The sequence below is a fragment of the Panthera leo genome (assembly GCF_018350215.1).
Source record: "Panthera leo isolate Ple1 chromosome Y unlocalized genomic scaffold, P.leo_Ple1_pat1.1 chrY_random_Un_scaffold_79, whole genome shotgun sequence".
In the NCBI taxonomy this organism is placed as follows: domain Eukaryota; kingdom Metazoa; phylum Chordata; class Mammalia; order Carnivora; family Felidae; genus Panthera; species Panthera leo.
In genome coordinates, this window is record NW_024962233.1 from 410227 (window position 1) to 425618 (window position 15392).

Consider the following 15392-nt stretch of genomic DNA (forward strand, 5'->3'; position numbering starts at 1 on the left):
GTCCTTCCTTCATCTGCTCTGCTTGCACGTGTCTCTCTCTCTCCCTCTATAGCTCTGTCTCTCTGTGTGTCTCTTTTTCGCTGTCTCTCTCAGTGGACCTTCTGTGTCTGGGTGCATGCTTCTTCAGAATTCTTGTTGGTGCCTGGGAAATGGGAAGGGAACTCGTCTGCTTTCGTGTGTACTAGTGAAAGCAGGCACAGGGCTTTCTCAGAGACAGACACAGACAAGTCTGCAATTCTCGGTGAAGGGCCCCTACGTGCCCTGCGTGGTTGGAGCCGTCCTCCTTTTAGTGGAAGGTTAGATTTCAGGACCGGAGCAAGCTGCTAAATCCTACTACCCCATCTCCCTGGCGCTCTGTACGGAGATCAGTAGGGCACCAGTGGCAGATGGTGCTCTGGGGGTTGTTCTTTGCTGTGCATTGCAGTGCAGTGAGGTCTACTGAGCTGTGTTCTTGCAAGGACATGGCGGTGGGGTGGGTCTAGGGTGGGTGTCACTGGTTCTGGGTGGGCACCCACCTTACCGCCGCCCTCAGCCTGACGGCCAAGGAGGAGATACCGTGCGGACGGCCATGTGGCCCCGGTAGGCGTGACACTAAGGACTTCTCCAGGCTTTGCCCCAGCTTCATGAAGAAGGGGCAAGGGACGGAGCAGGGAGTGGCTCACGGCGTGGACGATCCTGTGCTGAATGCTCTGGTGCCCGTAGTGAGGCCTCTGGGGAAAGGGTGTATAAGCGACCACAGACTGCGCGATACCGGGGACCTCGCAAGTGAAGCCTGGAAGGTGACAGCGCTGAAGAGGACATGCGGCAAACGGGGGCCACGCTGGCACCTTGGCACTCGCTCCAGAGCCTGGACCGGCCATTGGCGCGCGCTTGCTGGCGGCCAGCACCCTGTCTTGCTGTCTTGCAACCGATTGCTCCCCGAACCTGGCCAGCTGGCCTGACCTGCCCTGGAACCACTTCGCCCCCAGGCCGCATGCGCACACTCTTCACTGCCTCTGTCTCGGCCCCTCCTCCACAGCAGCCACAGCCAATGCGGAGTCCTCAAATCCCAGAGCCTGTGCGCCTGCGCTCAACTTTGGCGGGCTGCGGCGGGAGGCTTCAGGGAGCTAATGGTCTTGCGGCCAAGGCTCCCCCCACCTGCTGCCGTTTCCTGTCCTTGTCCTGAGGCTGCCCTAGCTACACTGGGGCCGGGGCCGAGCGTCATGGCCAGCGTGTCGCGGTCCGGACAAAGCGGAGATTCCCGCCGACCCTGGGCCCTGATCGTCCCGGATGCGAAAGGTGGAGAGTCCCGGCCCCGCGGGAATGCAGGGGCGCTGGAGGGCGTGGGCTGGCCGCAGTCCCCAGGTTCAGGGGCGGCAAGCGCCCATCCTGTGCAGGAAACCCAGGCCGGGTGTGAGATACAGGTGGCAAGCCCAGCGGAGGAATTGGTGCTGATATTGGATGACGGAATGGTGGCGGCTGAGGTGGTGATCGGGGAGGAGGAAGAGGACGGCGAGGCGACCAAGGATGAGGTGGCTGGAGAGGAGAATTCTGAGGAAGCCAAGCCAGAAGCAGAGGACATGCACGAGGAGGAGGAGGAGGTGGAAGTTGAGAGACAGCAGCAGGAGGAGTTTCAGGAGCAAGAGGAGAAGCGCGAGGCAGATGCAGAGGCGGAGGAGGGGCCCCAGCTCTCACAGCCGCTGCAGCAGCAAGAGCCAGCGCTGCGTCCTGCCTCAGCCCAGGACCCGCTGGCAGCACTGGAGCGTCTTCAGCTGGAGATCAGCGCTGGGAATGCCCAGGATTCCAGGGCCTTATGGCGGCTGAAGCGCAGGATTCTTCGGAGGCAGATTTCTTACCTGGATCACAGAAGGGCCATCATCAAGCACATCCCTGGATTCTGGGCCCAGGCGGTATCCTGCCTTGTGCTGGTGGGTGATGGCGGGGGCTGTTGTGCAGGAGGGCTGGGCACTGAGAGCAGGGTGCCTCAGGGCGATGGCCCCCAGAGAGGAGAGCTGGGGAATGGTCCCTGGCCCTGGGTTGGTGTGGTCTGGGATCCAGTGTAAGGCCTTGGACAGGGGCGGTTGTTGGGGATGGGGGGACTTGGTGACTGGGTCTGTTTCCTCTAGGTCTCCGCCAACGTTGGCCTGCAGGCTGGTCTCAAATATTACTTGCAGACACGAGCCATGTGTCCCCATGCTACCAGAGCTAGGGTAGCACAAAGCAGCCTTCACTCAGAGCAGATAAGGCAAGGAAACATTTCGCTGCAAAATGGGAGAGTTACGCAGGCCGCACACCCACCTTCACATTCACAGGCTGTGCACGTTTCCTAGCAGTTCCTTCAAAAGAGAGCATTTCAGACACACACTCATGACCTTTAGTGGAACCACGCCACGCCCCTTTGCCAGACAGTAGGACGACTGAGACCCACTCCGAATGGGGTACAAGCTGCCTCCTCAGACCCTGACACACACACACACACACACACACACACACACACACACACACACACACACACACAGAGGATTCTCTCCTGGTATCTCCACCCCTGCTTCCCTCTCTGTCCTCAGGCTCCGGCTCGGTCCCACCCATGTCTTTCTCTCCGGACTGGCTGTGTCACTGTGTCTAATCCTTTTCCCTCCTCGGCCCTCCTCGTCCGTGCTTCTCGATCTCTTTCTCCCTCCCACACCCTCCGCTTGCGGCGTAAATGTGCAGTCGGGTTCCTGTAAGCCATGTTATTCCATCTGGACTCAGGAGGCTGGTGACAACATAGGTCTTCACGGGAATATGCCAAGAAACCCAGCCGTGAGGAGGGGTCAGAGCACATGCCGACATCACAAGCTATGATGGGCTGCTGGCAGCCCACACAGGTCAGATATAGGAAGGAACTGTGAGGCGTGCAGGCAGTGGAGTCTCCCCCTGCTGTGTGCAGACAGCGTGGGAGGTACAGGAAGCCAACGGACTGCCCAGTGTCGATGGGGTCTGATGCATCTGCAGAGGCTGAGGAGTGTGGGGACTAGTGTTTCCTGGTCTTTCTGCACATGCCGTGATCTAGTCCCTTGCTCTTAGCCTGGGAGGGTTGGAGGGGGGCTGTGTCTGTTTCCACAGCATCTGAAGGCACAGCTCCTTGACACAGCACAGATTCTGAATCACCCCCAGTTGTCGGCCATGATCGGTGCCCAGGACAAAGACGTGCTCAGCTACGTGGTCGACTTGGAGGTGAGACCGGGGAGGCTGTGGCTGGGGGCCGTCCCGTCGGGTGTGGGATTTGGGCAGGAGAGGGTGAGGCAAAGGTGCTCACCCTCACAGCCAGGCAAGTAGCTCAGGACCCCGAGGGAGGACACTTGCCCCCTCCTGTCCCATTGCTCACGGCAGGTGGAAGAAGTGGGCCATCCCAAGTACCGCTGCAGAGTGATGTTTTTCTTTGGGGCCAACCCGTACTTCCGGAACCCAGTGATCATTAAGGAGTATCAGCTGAGCTTTGCTGGTAGGGTGTGGGTCCCATGATGGTGCGGGGCAGGGGGATGAGGAGCATGAATCAGGGGCAGGAGGGAGGGGGAGGGGGAGGGGCAGGTGGGTGGGGAGGAGGCCGTCAGCTTGCTCCTCAAATCCTCTCTTCCTGCAGGCTACAGGACATCGCGTTCCACTCCAGTCCAGTGGTTCTGGGATTATGAACGTGGAGCTCCCAGTCGCAGGCATGACCCCACCAGCCTTAACTTGTTCAACTGGCTGTGTGAGCACAGCTGCCCAGGGGCGAACAGGATTGCCGAGGTGGGGCCCCTGAGGCCTTCGTCAGCAGTGGGGATGTGGGTGGCCCCCGGCCAGAGAGGAGAGTGGGCTATGCCCAATGTGGCGCCGGCCTGTGTCCTCTTCCAGATCATCATCGAGGACCTGTGGCCCAATCCCCTGCAGTACTACCTGAGGGAGGAAGGGACCAGAAGACAGTGATCTGACGTGCTCACGTGTCGGTGAGAACCCCAGTATGCGGTGTGTTGACCTGCGTGTTGTATGGGCAAGGGAACGTGGGCCACACATTGGCTTGGAAATGGAAGGTCCGCCGACACAGGGACACAGGTAGCATGGGGAGAGGGTGGGAGGATGACAGGGGACCTGCAGAGACTCAGCTGCAAACACACAGAGGGTCGAAGCCTGCAAACCAAATGCAGTTGTGCTGTGGGCTGGGGCTTTGGAGAGCAACTCGGGAGGAGCAGTGCTTCACCACAAATGCTCCCCGTGGATGTCCGCCCTGTCCCGGGCTTCCCCCTGCTCCTTCAGTCTGGATTTGCCTGCCAGTCTTTGGGTCAGGAGCTGCCGTGTCCCCAGGAGCCACTGTGGTGAGAATCTCGCACTTCCTTCCATGTGCCCCACCACGCCATGTCCTCCCGCAACCCGACAGCCATTCTTAGAACTGGTCCAAGGCCATTGGGGGCTGGAAATGAATCCCTGGGTGAGAAAGCAAGGGGGATCGCAAAAGGGCGAGGCACAAGAGTGACACCATCTGGGATGTATCTGCAAATATCCCGTATCATTCTTGGTGTCTGTTGCGTGGGGGTGCGTGTGTGTGCGTGTACGCAAATGTGTCTGCGTGTGCCCACATGCGTCAGGGGCTCTGCATCTGTGTGGGCGTGAATGGCGCAGAGCTTCTATCTTTGCCCATGCAGAAACAATGGAGGACGCCACCAGTGCTGGAAGAGATGGGTGGATGAGTCTCCTGTCTTCTACGTGCCCCGGAGAGAATTGAGGAAGAGATAACGTGTGGCAGCCTTGAAGAGTTTCCACGATGTTTATGTGGACACATACAGGAAGCTAAAAACCCTTCTGTTTTTGGTGTGTGTGTGTGTGTGTGTGTGTGTGTGTGTGTGTATGGGGACCTGAGGAGGGACGATGAGGAAGGGACCTGAGTGTGACTGTCCTGCCGCTGCCCGGGTGATTCTGTGTGTGCAGGAGAGGTGCAGTACTGGGGTGGGGCCGGTGTTGCCATGTGCACAGAGGCCTGCCTTCTTGGGCAGGAAGAGCCTGGAAGGAGGAGGAGGAAGAGACAGACCTGTTATTTGGAGATTTATTGTATAGGCCAGAGCCGAAAGGCAGGGAAGGGGATTGCACAGTGGGACCAAATTGGTCCATTGGGTCGTGGTACAGTGTGGCCAGGACTCGGGGGGTTTCATCCAGGACCCTTGCTCCCAGAGGGGTGTTGTGTCCTTGGTGAGATAGAATCCAGTCAGCAAAGCCTCCAGTCAGGATCAGAGCTAAGACCACATGTCCCCGGACAACTCAGGAGCAGGCAGCCTTCTCATAGTCGATGCCAGTATACCTTGCTGCTGCCTCCCACACCCGGGGCTCCTTTGACCCCGAGCCCTGTCCTCAGACAGTGGCTCAGGATGGGAGATGTGTGAGGGGGAGGGGCAGGTGTGGGTTGTGGGCAGCAGCGAGGCTTATGAGTGGGAATTCATGGAGAGAGTACGCACGAGGGCAGAGATCCAGCGTGAGTTCGTGCGAGTTTGTGTGTGGGCGTCTGTGGCAAAGTGGGCCTGAGATCCGTGGTGGTGCCGGCAGTGTGAGCGTGCATATGTTCGTGCGATTGCGTAGCCGTGTGTCTCTGTGTGTGCAGGAGTGGGTGGTTAGGCCACTGGAGAGACAAGGAGAGACACAGCGGTCTGTGTGAATGAGGTGCTTATGTGGGACGGTCAGGTGCCAGAATACAAGAGTGCAGTCCCTTCCCTCCTGAGTCCTGATGGTAATCGCTGGGATGGGTGCAGTCGTTGCTGTGCCAGGGGGCTCAAGTCAGGATGCAAAAGGGAGATTGGTGCAAGGTCAAGAGGGGGGCCGAGGGGAGGAAAGCCTGTGTCCAGTGGCCAGTGGACCACTTGTGAGTAAGTGTGCTTGTGTGTGTGTTAGTGTGTGTCTATGTGGGAGTGAGTGTGTGTGTGTGTGTGTGTGTGTGTGTGTGTGTGTGTGTGTGAGTGGCTCTGGTGGGCCGACAGTAGCAAATACGTAGGGGCTACATGGTGTGCCCAGGCTTTGTGCACAGGGTAGCTAGGGAACCCAACCTGTCAGGCTACGTGGTGTGCAGAGGGCGTAGGTATTTCCCTGGAGGGAGCCGTCCAGCAAGAATCTCTGCTCTTGGCAGACGAGCCATGTTTTGTCACCAGTCAGCTCTTCCTCGGGGCTCTCCTCTCTGCTTCCTGTGCACCAGGCCCAGGGAAAGGGAGGAGCTGGGACCCTAGACCTCAGGTGACTTGAGTCCCCCAGGGGTGCCATAGCAGGGTGGTGTGGGTGTTCCATGTGTGGATGGGCAGGTGAGCAGCCTGCCAGCTGCTCTCTGAGGGGACAGTTCCTTGCCAGCAACACCTCTCCCCGCAGCACAAGATCACCACTGTCGCTGCAGCTGGGCTGGGGACATGTCAAGGTGTGTCCCAGAACTGTGTTCCCCTTGCATGTAAGTGGTGCCAGAATGCGCCTCTCAGTCCCTGTGCGGGTGACCCTGATTAGCCTCAGGCTTTGTCGACTCCTGGCCTCATGTAAATGGGGAACTGGGTTCCTTTCTCAGTGTCTCAGCGGTTGCATGTCGACAGAGGATGCTGTGGACATTGTGGTCAGGATTCTGACCGGGCTCCCCCCGCCCTGCCCCAAACCACAGTGGGCAGCACATGGCCCACTGTGTGTGCGCTTTGGGGAGGCTAAAGCCGTACAGCCCCTCCAGTATTCTTCTCAGGTGGTGGACGGTCAAAGGGGCCTAGGGAGGAACACTGGTCCCAGTCTGCTGCCGGCTGTGCCCACAGGTGTGTGTGCCCAGCTCCTTGACGCTGAAGCTGCAAGGCTTCCGCACTGCCCCCAAAGCCCCATCCCTAGAATTTGCGTGTGGGCCAGATGGAAGTGAAGTCCCAGTGACCCTGCGGGAGCACAGCGGGTGGTCTCGTCTGTGCCTGGCCACCCACCTACCTGCCTTCCCCGCAGCCCGTTGCCCCCATACAGGGCTTTCGGTAAACACACGGCCACCGTCCAGCATGAGAGGAAAGGCTTGACGGTGTCCCAGTACCGCTGGTCATGTGTTGGCTGCTGCCAGCTGACAGCATGGAGACCCCATGGCCCAGTGGAGGATGTCCGACCTGTCCTACAAGGAACTGGGGACGACTGTACGGATGCATCAGGTCCCATGCAGTAACCTAGGCCTGACCTTATCCGCCTAGGGGGTGATCGAAGCGCCTTGGGGTCCCAGGCCTGGCATATGTGTCGGTGAGCTTCCTCCTGGATGGCGCTGCCGACACAAGGCTGGCTGGTCAGGGGTCGCGTGTGAGGCCCGTTGGGTCCCGGCCTCTAGGTCCGATACTGCTGTAGGTGTTGTTGAAAAGACAGAGCACGATATGACCATCCCTTGGGTGTCGCTGCACCGGGGATCCCGTCGCTGCTCCCAGGTTCCCACTACCGAGTCTCCCCGGGAGGCCTGGGAGGTTGCCAGGCTCCTTTTGCAGGGACACAAAGGCTTGTGAGAGCCCATCCGCAGGGTCCGGTGCTCATTGCGGATGACTTGGGGGCAGTGCGAGATCTATTGCTCCCGTCCTTAGAGGAGATTGTGGTAGTCTTAAGGGACAAAGATGTGCCTGGAGAATAGAAGGATGTCCAGAGGAAGCATTGGAGGAGGAAGAGGACGAGGAGGAGTAGGAGGATGAGGAGGAGTTGGAGGAAGAGGATTGGGAGGAGTTAGAGCTGGAAGAGAAGGGTGAATGATTGGGTGCAGGAGAGGGAACAAGTGGAGGAGGAGGATGTCCAGGATGAGGAGGAGCGCGAGCCAAAGGAGCAGGAGCAGCTGGGGGAGGATGTTGAGGAGGACGAGAGCAGAGGGAAGAGGGTGGGGAGAAAAGATAGAGCCAGGGTTCCAGAGCATGAGTAGAAGTGTAGGAGCAGAAGGAGGAAGAGCCCGAGGAGGAAGAGGTGGAGGGAGAGGAGGAGCAGGAGGAGTTGGAGGAAGAGGATTGGGTGGGGTTAGAAGAAGAGGTGGAGGAGAAGGAGCAGTGAATGACTGGGTGCAGGAGAAGGACAAATGGAAGAGGATGATGTCCAGCACCAGGAAGAGGAGGATTACGGGCCAGAGGAGCAGGAGCAGCTGGAGGACGGAGTCGACTAGGACGAGAGCAGAGGGAAGAAGAGGTGAAAGGTCAGAGGTAGGGCAGGAAGGGCAGTAGCAGGAGAGGACCTGGAGAAGGAGGAAGAGTCCTAGGAGGAAGAGTTGGAGGAGGAGGAAGAGGTGAAGGACGAGGAGGATCAGATGGAGGAAGAGGACTGGGAGGAGTTACAGGAGGAGGAAGACGAGTGAATGATCGGGTGCAGGCGAGGGAAGAAGTGGAGGAGGAGGAAGTCCAGGACGAGCAAGAGGAGGAGCACGAGTCGAAGAGCAGTAGTAGCTGGGGAGGAAATTGAGGAGGACGTGAGCAGAGGGAAGAAGAGGAGGAGGAGGAAAGGTAGAGCCAGGGCTGGAAGAGCAGTAGCTGCAGAGGGGGAGCAGAAGGATGAAGAGGCCCGAGGCTAAGACTTCCAATACTGTGTTGAATAACAGTGGAGGCGGTGGACATTCCTGTCTCGTTCGTGACTTGAGCTGAGAGCTTTTGCTCCTTGAGATGATATTCACGTTGGGTCGTTCATACATGGCTTTATGATCTCGATGTGTGCTCCTTCTATCCCTACTTTCTTGAGGGGTTTTACCAGGAAAGGATGCTGTATTTTGTCCATCACTCTGTCTGCATCGATTGAGAGGATCCTGTGGTTCTCGTCCTTTCTTTTATTGATGTGAGGAATCACGTTAATTGTTTTGCAGATGTTGAACCAGCCCTGCGTCCCAGGTACAAATCCCACTGGGTCGTGGTGAATGACATTTTCATGTATTGTTGGATCCGAGTGTCTAATATCTTGTTGAGGAGTTTTGCATCCATGTGCATCAGGGAAATTGGCCTATAGTTCTCCTTTTCAGTGGGGTCTCTTTCCGGTTTTGGAATCAAGGTAACGCTGGCTTCATAGAAAGAGTTTGCAAGTTTTCCTTCCATTTCTATTGTGAGAACAGCTTCAAGAGAATAAGTGTTAACTCTTCCTTAAATGTTTGCTGGCACTCCCCTGGAAAGCCATCTGGCCCTGCAGTCTTCTTCCTTCGGCAGGTTTTTGATTACTAATTTGATTTCTTTACTGGTGATGGGTCTGTTCAAATTTTCCTTTTCTTCCTCTCTCAGCTTTGGTAGTGTATATATTTCTAGGAATTTGTCCATTTCTTCCAGATTGCCCATTGTATTGGCAAATAATTGCTCCTAATATTCTCTTCTTATTGTTTGCCTTTCTGCTGTGTTGGTTGTGATGTCTCCTCTTTCATTCTTGCGTTTCTTTATTTGGGCCCTTTCCTTTTTCTTTTTCATCAAACTGATGACTGGCTTATCAATTTTGTTAATTCCTTCAAAGAAGCAGCTTCTGGGCTCATTGATCTGTTCTCCTATTTTGGTTTGTTTCTTTGTTTGTTTGTTTGAGGTTGTTTTTGTTTTTGTTTTGTTTGATTTTTGGTTTCAATAGCATTAATTTCCGTTAATCATTGTTATTTTCTGTCTCCTGAATGTTTTGGGTTTCGTATGGTGTTCTTTTTACAGCCTCTTAAGGCGTAAGGTGAGGTTGTGTCTCTGAGATCTTTCTTTCTTCTTTAGGAAGACCTGACTTGCTAGATAGGTCCTCTTATAACCGACCCTGGTGCGTCCCAGAGGTTTTGGGTTGTGGTGTTATCACTGACTTCCATATACATTTTCATTGACTTCCGTATACTTTTTATATTCTCTTTCAACCCTTGCTTAGCCCATTCAATCTTTAGTAGGATGTTCTTCAGTCTCCCAGTATTTGTTACCTTTCCAAATTGTTTCTTGTAGTTGATTTCGAGTCTCTTAGTGTTGTGGTCTGAAAATATGCACGGTGTGACCTCGATCTCTTTGAACTTCCTTAGGGATGACTGTTTTCCCCAGCATATGATCTATAGAGGAGAATATTCCATGAGCACCAGAGAAGAATGTATATTCTGCTGCTTTATTATGAAATGTTCTGAACATATCTGTGAAGCCCATCTTGTCCAGTGTGTCATTCAAAGCCCCCGTTTGCTTGTTGATTTTTCGTTTACATGATCTGTCTATTGCAGTGAGTGAGTGCATAGAAGTCTCCTCCTATGATGGCATTACTAAGAATGAGGTTCCTTATGTTTGCGTTTAATTGGTTTGCATATTTGGTTGCTCTCAAATACGCCACATAAATGTATCCATTTGCTAGGTCTTCTTGGTGGATAGACCCCTGAATTATGACATCATGCCCTTGTGTATCACTTGACACAGTCTTAAATTAAAGTCTAGATGGTCTGATAGAAGTATGGCTACTTTGGCTTTGTTTTGTTGACGGGTAGCATGACAGATGATTCTCCATCCCCTTCTTTTCACTCTGAAGTTGTTTTCACATCTAAAGTGGGTCTCTGGTAAACAGCATATCGATGGAACTTGTTTTCTCATCCATTCTGTTCCCCTATGTTTTTTGATTGGAGCATTCAGTCCACTGACGTTTAAAGTAGTACTGAAAGACACGATTTTATGGCCATTATCTTGTTTGAAGAGTTGGAGGAAAACATATCTATATATCTTTATATCTGTATCTACGTCTCCATCTCCATCTATATGTATATGTGTATGTGTATGTATATGTATATGTATATGTATATGTATATGTATATGTATATGTATGTCTATGTATATGTATTGTATTAACTGTATCTATATATCTATATCTATATCGATATGTATATGTCTATATACATCTATATATATAATTCTATATCTATTTGTATATATAAATATAATTATAAAGATAGATAGATAGATAGATAGATAGATAGATAGATAGATAGATAGATATCCATTTCCCTCTGAGTGTCCCCCCTTAAAATTGCATGCAGGTGTGATTTAGCGGTCACAAACTCCTTTAAATTTTGTGTATCTGGGAACCTTTTTCCTCTGTTTCTATTTTGAATGACGGCCTTGCTGGATAAAGAATTCTTCACTGTGGATGTTTCTGATTCAGCACTTTGAACGTATCCTACCACTCCTTTAAGGCCTGCCAAGTTTCTCTGGATAGGTCTGCTGCAAACCTGATCTGTCTTCTCTTGTAGTTTAGGGACTTGTTTCCCTTGCTGCCTTCATGATTCTCTTTGCCTGAGTACTTTGTGAGTTTGGATATGATATGCCTTGCTGAGGGTCAGTTTTTGTTGAATCTGATGGGGTCCTCGGTGCTTCCTGGCTTTTGATGGTGTGTCTTTCCCCAGGTTAGCAAAACTTCCCACTATGATTTGCTCACATAACCTTTCTACCCCTTTTTCTCTCTCTTCCTCTTCGGGACCCCTATGATTCTGATGTTGTTTTTCGTTCTGCATGAGTCACTGATTTCTCCAATTCTTCAATCGTGCTCTTTTCCTTAATCTCCCTCGATTTTGCTGCTTCCATAGTCTCCATAAGTTGGTCCTCTGAATCGCTGATTCTCTGTTCTGTCTCATCCATCCTTGACACCGCTGCATCCATCCGTCATTGCAGCTCAGTTATATCATTTTTAATTTCATTCTGGCCAGTTTTTACTGCATTTTTTCTCTGCACAAAGGGACTCTAATCTACATTGGACTGCAGCTAGTATTCTCATAATCGTGCTTCTAAATGCTGCTTCAGACATCTTGCTTGTGTCTGTGTTGGTTGAATCCCTGGCTCTCGTTTCTTCAGGCTCTTTCTTTCTGGGTGAATTCCTTCCCTTTGTCATTTTGAATGGAGAAAAGGAACTCATGAGGTAGAAAATTCAATGAAATATTCAAATTATAAAATGTTAAAAGTAAAAACTTAAAAACACACATGTGAATAATGGAATGAATGATGCTAGATTCTAGGCATGTTTCACCTGGGTGTTGAAAGTGGTTTTGACACAGGAGAGAAAAAAACGTGGGAGTGGAGAAAAATTTAGAAAATACTAATAAAAAATATTAAAAAGGGAAATGTTGTGAGAATTTGAAAAATCAATACACTGAAGTAGACTAAAAGGAGAAGATGGGAGTAAAATAGAATCTGTGAATATAGACACAAAAGGAAAGAATAATGTAGAAGAGTATTAAAGAAAGTTAGTAAAATTTCCACCTGCCCAGTCTCCTTCGCCTCTCCGCGCACAAAAGCACCTCCCTTCCCATGCCTCCTCGCTCTCCAAGTTCACTTCTGCATGCCACGTACCTGCTCAATTTCCTCCCCAGCTACTACTGCTCTTCGACTCGTCCTCCTCCTCTTGCTCGTCCTGGACTTCCTCCTCCTCCACTTCTTCCCTCGCCTGCACCCGATCATTCACTCGTCTTCCTCCTCCTGTAACTCCTCCCAGTCCTCTTCCTCCATCTGATCCTCCTCGTCCTTCACCTCTTCCTCCTCCTCCATCTCTTCCTCCTAGGACTCTTCCTCCTTCTCCAGGTCCTCTCCTGCTACTGCCCTTCCTGCCCTACCTCTGAACTTTCACCTCTTCTTCCCTCTGCTCTCGTCCTAGTCGACTCCGTCCTCCAGCTGCTCCTGCTCCTCTGGCCCGTAATCCTCCTCTTCCTGGTGCTGGACATCATCCTCTTCCATTTGTCCTTCTCCTGCACCCAGTCATTCACTGCTCCTTCTCCTCCTCCTCTTCTTCTAACCCCACCCAATCCTCTTCCTCCAACTCCTCCTGCTCCTCCTCTCCCTCCACCTCTTCCTCCTCGGGCTCTTCCTCCTTCTGCTCCTACACTTCTACTCATGCTCTGGAACCCTGGCTCTATCTTTTCTCCCCACCCTCTTCCCTCTGCTCTCGTCCTCCTCAACATCCTCCCCCAGCTGCTCCTGCTCCTTTGGCTCGCGCTCCTCCTCATCCTGGACATCCTCCTCCTCCACTTGTTCCCTCTCCTGCACCTAATCATTCACCCTTCTCTTCCAGCTCTAACTCCTCCCAATCCTCTTCCTCCAACTCCTCCTCATCCTCCTACTCCTCCTCGTCCTCTTCCTCCTCCAATGCTTCCTCTGGACATCCTTCTATTCTCCAGGCACATCTTTGTCCCTTAAGACTACCACAATGTCCTCTAAGGACGGGAGCAATAGATCTCGCACTGCCCCCAAGTCATCCGCAATGAGCACCGGACCCTGCGGATGGGCTCTCACAAGCCTTTGTGTCCCTGCAAAAGGAGCCTGGCAACCTCCCAGGCCTCCCGGGGAGACTCGGTAGTGGGAACCTGGGAGCAGCGACGGGATCCCCGGTGCAGCGACACCCAAGGGATGGTCATATCGTGCTCTGTCTTTTCAACAACACCTACAGCAGTATCGGACCTAGAGGCCGGGACCCAACGGGCCTCACACGCGACCCCTGACCAGCCAGCCTTGTGTCGGCAGCGCCATCCAGGAGGAAGCTCACCGACACATATGCCAGGCCTGGGACCCCAAGGCGCTTCGATCACCCCCTAGGCGGATAAGGTCAGGCCTAGGTTACTGCATGGGACCTGATGCATCCGTACAGTCGTCCCCAGTTCCTTGTAGGACAGGTCGGACATCCTCCACTGGGCCATGGGGTCTCCATGCTGTCAGCTGGCAGCAGCCAACACATGACCAGCGGTACTGGGACACCGTCAAGCCTTTCCTCTCATGCTGGACGGTGGCCGTGTGTTTACCGAAAGCCCTGTATGGGGGCAACGGGCTGCGGGGAAGGCAGGTAGGTGGGTGGCCAGGCACAGACGAGACCACCCGCTGTGCTCCCGCAGGGTCACTGGGACTTCACTTCCATCTGGCCCACACGCAAATTCTAGGGATGGGGCTTTGGGGGCAGTGCGGAAGCCTTGCAGCTTCAGCGTCAAGGAGCTGGGCACACACACCTGTGGGCACAGCCGGCAGCAGACTGGGACCAGTGTTCCTCCCTAGGCCCCTTTGACCGTCCACCACCTGAGAAGAATACTGGAGGGGCTGTACGGCTTTAGCCTCCCCAAAGCGCACACACAGTGGGCCATGTGCTGCCCACTGTGGTTTGGGGCAGGGCGGGGGGAGCCCGGTCAGAATCCTGACCACAATGTCCACAGCATCCTCTGTCGACATGCAACCGCTGAGACACTGAGAAAGGAACCCAGTTCCCCATTTACATGAGGCCAGGAGTCGACAAAGCCTGAGGCTAATCAGGGTCACCCGCACAGGGACTGAGAGGCGCATTCTGGCACCACTTACATGCAAGGGGAACACAGTTCTGGGACACACCTTGACATGTCCCCAGCCCAGCTGCAGCGACAGTGGTGATCTTGTGCTGCGGGGAGAGGTGTTGCTGGCAAGGAACTGTCCCCTCAGAGAGCAGCTGGCAGGCTGCTCACCTGCCCATCCACACATGGAACACCCACACCACCCTGCTATGGCACCCCTGGGGGACTCAAGTCACCTGAGGTCTAGGGTCCCAGCTCCTCCCTTTCCCTGGGCCTGGTGCACAGGAAGCAGAGAGGAGAGCCCCGAGGAAGAGCTGACTGGTGACAAAACATGGCTCGTCTGCCAAGAGCAGAGATTTTTGCTAGACGGCTCCCTCCAGGGAAATACCTACGCCCTCTGCACACCACGTAGCCTGACAGGTTGGGTTCCCTAGCTACCCTGTGCACAAAGCCTGGGCACACCATGTAGCCCCTACGTATTTGCTACTGTCGGCCCACCAGAGCCACTCACACACACACACACACACACACACACACACACACTCACTCCCACATAGACACACACTAACACACACACAAGCACACTTACTCACAAGTGGTCCACTGGCCACTGGACACAGGCTTTCCTCCCCTCGGCCCCCCTCTTGACCTTGCACCAATCTCCCTTTTGCATCCTGACTTGAGCCCCCTGGCACAGCAACGACTGCACCCATCCCAGCGATTACCATCAGGACTCAGGAGGGAAGGGACTGCACTCTTGTATTCTGGCACCTGACCGTCCCACATAAGCACCTCATTCACACAGACCGCTGTGTCTCTCCTTGTCTCTCCAGTGGCCTAACCACCCACTCCTGCACACACAGAGACACACGGCTACGCAATCGCACGAACATATGCACGCTCACACTGCCGGCACCACCACGGATCTCAGGCCCAGTTTGCCACAGACGCCCACACACACTCGCACGAACTCACGCCTGATCTCTGCCCTCGTGCGTACTCTCTCCATGAATTCCCACTCATAAGCCTCGCTGCTGCCCACAACCCACACCTGCCCCTCCCCCTCACACATCTCCCATCCTGAGCCACTGTCTGAGGACAGGGCTCGGGGTCAAAGGAGCCCCGGGTGTGGGAGGCAGCAGCAAGGTATACTGGCATCGACTATGAGAAGGCTGCCTGCTCCTGAGTTGTCCGGGGACATGTG

At 54.0% G+C, this 15392-nt stretch overlaps 1 protein-coding gene across 1 annotated transcript; it reads left to right on the forward strand.

The window, feature by feature from the left end:
- Positions 1-432: 432 nt before the first annotated feature.
- On the forward strand, positions 433-4791 carry LOC122212829 (testis-specific Y-encoded protein 1-like). Its single transcript, XM_042926804.1, has 6 exons — positions 433-1889; positions 3118-3195; positions 3352-3463; positions 3602-3747; positions 3853-3944; positions 4638-4791. The coding sequence occupies exons 1-5, from the start codon at positions 1110-1112 to the stop codon at positions 3922-3924; spliced, it is 1188 nt and encodes a 395-aa protein (XP_042782738.1). The 5' UTR covers positions 433-1109; the 3' UTR covers positions 3925-3944; positions 4638-4791.
- The last annotated feature ends 10601 nt before the right edge of the window (positions 4792-15392 follow it).